At 16.5% G+C, this 8,312-nt stretch overlaps 2 protein-coding genes across 2 annotated transcripts, besides 17 other annotated features; both read right to left on the bottom strand. All coding sequences in view use genetic code 6, as the record gives it.

Moving 5' to 3' along the window:
• Nucleotides 1–1,177: 1,177 nt before the first annotated feature.
• On the bottom strand, nucleotides 1,178–2,509 carry IMG5_176850 (leishmanolysin family protein, putative; the record flags this gene model as incomplete). The annotated part of the gene is made up of 1 exon (XM_004027682.1): nucleotides 1,178–2,509. One exon carries the CDS (start codon nucleotides 2,507–2,509, stop codon nucleotides 1,178–1,180), a length of 1,332 nt encoding a protein of 443 aa, XP_004027731.1.
• Nucleotides 1,354–1,388: a microsatellite.
• Nucleotides 1,439–1,627: a microsatellite.
• Nucleotides 1,611–1,645: a microsatellite.
• Nucleotides 2,510–2,708: 199 nt separating the features above from the next.
• Nucleotides 2,709–4,302, bottom strand: IMG5_176840 (leishmanolysin family protein, putative; the record flags this gene model as incomplete). The annotated part of the gene is made up of 4 exons (XM_004027681.1): nucleotides 2,709–3,329; nucleotides 3,484–3,606; nucleotides 3,784–3,905; nucleotides 4,224–4,302. 4 exons carry the CDS (start codon nucleotides 4,300–4,302, stop codon nucleotides 2,709–2,711), a joined length of 945 nt encoding a protein of 314 aa, XP_004027730.1.
• Nucleotides 3,385–3,470: a microsatellite.
• Nucleotides 4,303–4,449: 147 nt separating the features above from the next.
• Nucleotides 4,450–4,506: a microsatellite.
• Nucleotides 4,486–4,564: a microsatellite.
• Nucleotides 4,487–4,575: a microsatellite.
• Nucleotides 4,529–4,578: a microsatellite.
• A 170-nt stretch (nucleotides 4,579–4,748) lies between these two features.
• Nucleotides 4,749–4,773: a microsatellite.
• Nucleotides 4,774–5,170: 397 nt separating this feature from the next.
• Nucleotides 5,171–5,203: a microsatellite.
• Nucleotides 5,204–6,160: 957 nt separating this feature from the next.
• Nucleotides 6,161–6,217: a microsatellite.
• Nucleotides 6,218–6,962: 745 nt separating this feature from the next.
• Nucleotides 6,963–7,027: a microsatellite.
• Nucleotides 6,967–7,023: a microsatellite.
• Nucleotides 6,992–7,027: a microsatellite.
• Nucleotides 7,028–7,447: 420 nt separating this feature from the next.
• Nucleotides 7,448–7,478: a microsatellite.
• Nucleotides 7,479–7,595: 117 nt separating this feature from the next.
• Nucleotides 7,596–7,633: a microsatellite.
• Nucleotides 7,627–7,674: a microsatellite.
• Nucleotides 7,675–8,312: the final 638 nt, after the last annotated feature.

Below are 8,312 nucleotides of genomic sequence, written 5' to 3'. Positions count from 1 at the left end.
AATACTGTTTTTTTCATTGTTTGGATAGGAAAAACATTATAAAATTAATTTTAGGATTACGAAAATATTATATTTTTATGTTATGTTTTTTTATATTATTTAATGTAATTTAATTTTTATATTTTATTAATTTTTATTTATTTTAATATAAATCTAAATATTATTTTCTTAGTAAACAAAATAATTTAATAATAAAAATTATTTTATAATTTTGAAAAATATATTACCTTCTTCTTAAAAACAAATAGAATTTTTTATTCTAGATAATATAATAGATTAACAATTAATAAATATTTTTTTATAAATAAAAATTATAATAATTCTATATATAATAATTAAAATATTAACATATAATATTGAATAATTAAAAAATTAGTTAATCTTTTAAATGAAATTCAAAATATTTAAGACCATATAAATTTAATTTAAAAAGTTTAAGAAAGAGATTTAAACAAAATTTATAAAATGAAGTCAAAATTATCAAAATGTTTTAATAAATATTAAAATATTTATTCAATTTTTATATATATCTTTTTAATATATATATTTACAAACATAATAAAATACTATTTTCTTTTCTAATTTAATAAATAACAAATTTTATAAAATAAATGAAAAAATTATAAAATTCATTATATTTATTTAGAAATAAATTAAAAAGCCTTGATATAATATGAGTAATTATTAGTAATTTTGTATTAATTAAATATTTATTTTTATTTATAAAAAATATGTATTTTTATAAAATGAATAATAAATATATACAATTCGAAATTTCCTTTTAAAAAAAATACCAAAAATCATATTTTTAAGGTTTTTTTTTATATTTATTTTCTAAAATATATAAATTATATATTATTATAAAATTCTACTTTTTAATAACTTAATTTTATAATATTGAAAATCAATTTATATTAGTAAAATATACAACAAAAAATATAAAAATTAAAAAAACAATATAATTTATTAAACACTAATATAACAAAAAAAATGCCATCTTATATATAAAAAATAAAAATAATTTATTTTAATAAAAAAATTGTCACAATAATAATCCAAATAAAACATATACAATAGCAAAACCAATGACTCCTTAATAACTATTATATTTTTAAATCTCGCCTTAAAACTAATTTAATAATCTAGACCTCAGTAGTACTTTGCATTATTTTATTACTCATTATATGTATATCCAGAATTACATTCTGTGCATTTAGTTTCCGTACATTCTTTACAATTAGTGTATTTTTTAAGCAAGTTACGCATTATTTCGTGCTATTATCAAAAATAAACCTTAGTTACATGATAAGCATATTCCAGGTTATTTGCATTGTTTACATCCTGTTGAGCATTATATTCCTTTATTTCCTGATATTCCATTATTTCCTTTGTTTCCTGTAACTCCACTATTAGTGTTTCCTTTATTTACATTTTTTAAAGTATTTCCAGTTGTTCCAGTAGTTCCAGTAGTTCCAGTAGTTCCAGTAGTTCCAGTAGTTCCAGTAGTTCCAGTAGTTCCAGTAGTTCCAGTAGTTCCAGTAGTTCCAGTAGTTCCAGTAGCTTCAGTAGCTCCAGTAGCTCCATTAGTTCTAGTAGCTCCAGTAACTCCAGTTTTTACAGTAGTTCCTGTTTTTACAATAGTTCCAGATTTAACAGAGATTTATTAGCATTATTTTTTTAAAGGATCAAATTAATATCCATTATTACATTTTTTACAAGATAGACTATCACATGATTAACAATTAGTATATTTAGAAGAACACTAAGCACACTTTTTTGTTTTAGTATCAATATAATAGCCTTCTTCGCATTTTATACAACCTGATTAATTACATTATTAACATTTTTGAGAACAATTTTCACATTTTTTACTAATATTAGATAAAAAACTAGAATCTGGACATCTTTCTACACAACTAGTACCGTAAATTTTGAATTTATTTCCGTCACAAACTAAACACTCTTCTACATTTTTAGGATTACATTAGGAGCAATTTTACTTACATAAAATACATTTTTTATCTGAACCTAATCTATATCCTTTACTAGTATCACATTTATTACATGTACTAGAATCATTTTATTAAAGACATCCAACAGAAGGTCTTACACATTCTTATGTTTCTTAGTTTCCGACAAGTCCTTAAGTACATTTGCTTGAGCATTACTTATCATCTTATTTAAAAAAGCCTTTTTTACAAGACAAACAAATAGTAGAATTTTATTATTCACAAGTTTCGCAATTTCCTTTACATTAAAAATGTTTAATCTCGCAAATACCCAAATCATAATTAGGATAATATCCTTATTTCTCATCACATTTATCCACACACTAATTTTCTTGCAATAATTTCAAAAACTAACACTTAGTACACTACTTATCTGATGGTCCTGTACATCTAGAGCAATCAATATTACATGGTTTGCATTTTCCATCATATGCGAAATAGCCGAAAGCACAATCTAATTTACAAGTATATCTGGGTTCAAAAAGAAACCTGAAGGACATTATGACTATTCTAAACACTTAAAATTAAAAACTACTCCGGAGCATTATATAGAACAATCGATACCTCCATATCCGGTTTTGCAGATACATTGACCGTTCACACAGACTCCGTTTGAATTACAGTAATTCGGACATAAAGGAGTATAATTACAAAATCTATTGTAATCTTAAGGACATGTTACTTAACCTTTAGCTTTTTTCAAAGTTTTATCAATTATTATTTATTTGCCTTAGTCTCCTTTTCACATATAATTTCATGTTTAATCTCGGGAAATTTAATCATTATTTAAGATGCATTTGCGAAACATTTGAATAAATGACATCTTAACTAAGCATTATAACGATATAAAGATTTGCTATCTGTAGCTGATGATTAGAAGCATTTACTTTCAGTTGAAAAATGAGATAATTTATCTAATTCTTATTCTTTTTCTTCTCCGTCATTTAAACTATAAGGATTTGTGCAAAGTTCATATAAATAAGGTTTAACTATAGTACATCCGTCCGCAAATTAGTCAACTTAAGGTACACCTACACCTTCATATTCAAATGAGCAATATTCACCATCAGAAACATAAGAAAATTCAGGGAATTTAGTATTACTATAACAACCTTTTTCAAAGAAATCACAACCTTTTCCTTTTCCCCAAAATATTTAATCTGCCATATTATCATTTATTTCAGGATAGAAACCTGTGTCTTTCAAAGCAGCAATTGTAAATATAGAAAAAACTCTATTAACAGATAATGGAGCTCCAGTCATTATTTCATTATAAAGAACAGTTCTTTCCCAATGAGCACCAATTGTTCCTGTACCACCCTAAAATAAAAAAAAAATATTTTAGAATAATTAAATATTAAAATATGTATAAATTTATATATAAATATAAATATATATAAAAATATATATATATATATATATATATATTATATATTATATATTATTTGTCTATATATATATTTTTTTATTTTACTTAATTCTCAATTTACATACCTTCAGCTGTCGGGCAATTATAATATTTTCTTGTAACTGCAACTACATTTTTGGATGCTAAAAGAGCAGTTTTTATTCCTCTATATATTTTTACTTTTTATAACTTTTTTATATATGTATCTCCAAACATTGTATTAGTTTCCGGATCTATCCAATATTACATTAAGTTTTATGAAAAACCTACTACATGCAAAATTTCATGAATAGTTATTTCTAAATCATCTTGGAAAGTAACCGGATTTTCTTTTTCTTTAAACATATTTAATATATTAAAATTTACCCTTCCAAAATTAGGTCTAGCAATTTTTCCACTTGACAAAGAACAATATACTGCGCCTGCATTTATCCTATTATTTTCTTTATTATAAACGATATATAAGTGTAAATCGGAATTAGGAATTCCTATTTTTTTATCTTTTTCAGGAATTTTTGTTCCTAAACAGTCGTTTGGCAAGCCTGAAGAATATATGTTGTTTCCTTTTATTTGGTATACTTTCAAAAGATTTTCGAAAAAAATTTTGGATGTTTCTATAATTTTTATTAAGTAGTCTTTTTAGTATTTGGTTATTCCTAACTTAATTTAATCTATCATGGAATAATCTACAGTTATTCTTATAGGCTTTGCCTCACCTGTTTAAAGTATACGTTATTCATTGCTTGATTTTTAGATTTTTTCGTAATTTTCCTGCAATTTCTAATAGTGATCTTATACTTATTTACTTTCATGACCGCAATGATGACGAGGACGAGTCAATATACTTATAATTAAGATTGCAATTAAAATTAGTTTTTTAACCATATTTTATTAATTATTATCTATTTATTAAGCTATATATTTTTAATTTAAAATATTTATTTATTTTGGTAAATATAATTTTATATATCTTATATTTTATTTTAATATACTTTTATAAAAAAATGAAAATACTAATGGGATTTATATAAAAATTTGTATTATTATTTTAAATAATATATATTTTTATATTTTTTAAATATATAATTTAAAAATATATTAAATTATTTTGTTAAAATAAATTTTGTAAAATTATATTAAATTTTTTAAATATAAATTAAAAAAAAAAAAATTATACATAATTTATTATATTATATTATTTTATTTGAAAATTATACAAAAAAGAGATTATTTTTTTTAATTTTGAATTTCAATTTAAATTTTTTTTTATTAAATATAATTTAATTATAATATTTTCATTCTATAGTTTATGTTTATTTTATCATAAATAAAATTTATAAAAATAATTTATAAAAAATATTAATTAGACTTGTAGAATTACATAGAATAGTATAAAATATTTAAGACTATATTAAAGTTTTTTTGATAAAAATAAATTATTAATTTAAATAAAATAATGATTTTTAATTAAATTAATAAAATAATAAGAATAAATAAATTTACATATATTTTTTTTTAAAACATAAAAAAAAATTAAATTATTATTATTTACAATATAAAAGAAATCTTTTAAATATTATTTATTATAAAAAATATAATAAAGAATAATCTATATAAATCATAATTAAAAAATTTAAATAGTTTATATTTTAAAAATTAAATATATTATAGTAATAAAAATAAAAATATTTCAAAATAATTTTATATTATTAGATTTATATAAAAATATTATATATTAAAAAATATATAATAATTTATATATTTTTTTAATATTTTTATTATATATAGATATATATTTATATATATAAATATAATTATTTGTAATATATATGTGCCAATATATTATTATTAGATTTTTTTTTACATTAATAGTATTAGTAATAATAAATTATATTTTTGAATTTAATAAAATATTATTTAATTTATGTTTTTCATTTTAATTTATCCTTATCAATACGCTTATAAAAATGAAAATAATCATTAATTTTTTAAATTGTTTTTTTATTATGAGTTTTAGTTATTCTAACTTTCACATATATTATTTATTAAAAAAGAGGACAAGAAAGTAATATATATAAATATTTATAAGATATATTTAAATTAAAAATAAATTTGAATTTTATATACCTTATACCTTATTATAATTATATTTATTATTTATAAATATTTATAAATTTGTCTTAAATATATTTATATATGAAATAAAAAATTATAAATAATTGAATGATTCTATTAATTTAAACAAAAAAAACAATTTTAATATTTATAATAAATTATATAAATTAATTAAAAATGAATATAATATATAATAATTTAATTATTTATATATAAATATTTAAAATATTTTTATTGTTAAATAAATTATGTATATGTAGTCTTCGATTTATAATAAAATTAATTTTATTTATATTTATTATATTTTTTTTTATCAATCTTTAATTTGTTAATATTGTTTAAGTTAAAATTAGTTTATTTTTAATTTTTTTTATATATTTTAATAAATTATTTTTTACTAAAATTTTCTATAAGTTATCATTTAAATATTTTTTATAAGAATTTAATTTATTTATATTCGTTCTATAGATAAATATACTGTATTCATAATAATATATTAATTTTTTATATATTTTTTTCTATTGATAATTTTTTTTTTTAAATGAAGCACGTAATATAATTATCGTTTTTATTATATTTAATATTAAATTATGTATTATTTTATATTTTTAAATTTTTTTAATAATTACAATAAATAATCATTTTATTAAATTTCAAATATATATCATTTTATTTTTTCAATATAACATACTCCATTAATTATATTCATATACAAAATATATTTAACTATAATTTTTTCGAAACTTATAACCAAAATTAGATATATTATTAATATTTGTTTATTGTTGTTATTTTTTTCTTGATTATAATAGTTTTAAGTTAAATTATTATTATTAAGTCTATTATATATTGGATAAATTGAAAATATAATAGAATATATAAAATAGGGGGGTTTGTAATCTTTTTTTTATTATTAAACTTTAAAAAATTATTTTTTGGAAAAATCTTTATTGCACATGTTTTTTTTCTTAAACTTTTATATTTTAAAGAGTAAATATATTTGAATGAAATAAGTAGGTTATTAAACATATAATGCAATTTATGATATTAAGAATGGTTTTCATATAATCTATGACCGTTATATTTGAATGTAGTAACTATTATTTATAGTTTTTTATGATATATATCAATTTAATATATTATACAAAATGCTATATTAATATTTTCCTGTTTTTTTACTAGTATAATTATTTTAATGTAATATGTAGTAATATAAAGAAACTAAACTAAGTAATAAAATTTATATATTATATATAAAGATTAAAAAAAAAATTATTAATATAAATTTTATTTAAATAAAGAAAATTTTTTTAAAAAAAAGGAGTAGAAGGAATTAATGTAAATTTTAAATTGCCAGATATTAATGTTAAATCAATTATATATAGATTAATTAACTATTAATATTAGAGTAATTATAAATACAAAAAAAAAAATATTAAATATATAAATATAATTAAAAATATATATATATATATATATATATTTATATAAATATTTTTTTTTTTTATATATATTTTTTTCAATATAAAATTAAAATTTTTATATACTTTACAAGGTCGAAACACTAATTAATAATATTTATAAATAAATTTAGAATTATAAAAAAAAAAAGTATTATTTTCATTCATTTGTAAGGTTTACTTTAATTAATAAATAATTTTTGTTTAATAATTTTAAATATTTTGTATATGCACAAAGTGCTTATTTATATGTTTGTTAGTTAATTATAAAAAATTTTATTTGTCAAAAGATTAAAAAAATAATTACTTTTAAATTTATTAATTTTTTAATTCTTTATTTTTAATAATATAAATAATAATAAAAATTATTATTCTTTGTATAAAAACTAATAATTCATCAACTTTATATATATATATCAATAAGTTAGATAAAATATATAATTATTTTAAATATCAATAGAAAAAATAAAAAAAATAAAAAAAATATAATAGTTTCAGTAAAATCAATAAAAATAATAAAATGGTGTTCATCTTTTATTAATTTTACATATTATATTGTTTGTTATTTTTATATAAAAATAAAAAAATGCGTATAATATATTAATATAAAAAAAAGAATATATAAAAAAATAAAATATATATATATATTTATATATATATATATAAATATATATATATATATTTATTTATTATTATTTTTTTAATTTACTTATATTTTAATTTATAATAATCAAAATTATAATAACAACATTTTAATTTAAACTAATTTTTATAAATATTTTTTTTATTATATTATTGTTTTCATATGAATTTGTTTTTAATAGAATACATATATTATATATAATAAAAATATTTTTTATTTTAAATTAGATTTATTTTAAAAATAAAATAATTAAATAAAATAAAAAAGCATTAATAATTCTCATATTTATTTCTTCATAAATTATTACAAATTTTTTTCGTTAATATAATATTCATTTTATTTATAACAATTTGTTTTAAATTTTTAATATTCCTAATAAGAGTTATTATTATTTACCGAAAATTATCCTATATTATTAACTTAAAGATTCATACTATAAAAATAAAATATGTTGAATATTTTTTTAAAAATACTTATTATAAGGATGACTGAGAATAAAGAAAGGCAATTGAATGATATAATTCTAATTTTAATAAGGGTTTATATAATTTTTAATATGATTTTATTCATTTAGACTTAATGAAAAGCTTTGATATTAAAAAGAATATATTTTTATTTAAAATTTTAATAAATATATATTTGTACTTATTTTAAAAAGTTTAAAATGTATTTTATTC

Source organism: Ichthyophthirius multifiliis, assembly GCF_000220395.1.
Source record: "Ichthyophthirius multifiliis unplaced genomic scaffold scaff_1120509251291, whole genome shotgun sequence".
NCBI lineage: Eukaryota > Ciliophora > Oligohymenophorea > Hymenostomatida > Ichthyophthirius > Ichthyophthirius multifiliis.
The sequence above is the reverse complement of the archived record's forward strand: the minus strand, read 5'-3'. Positions and strand labels throughout refer to the sequence as shown.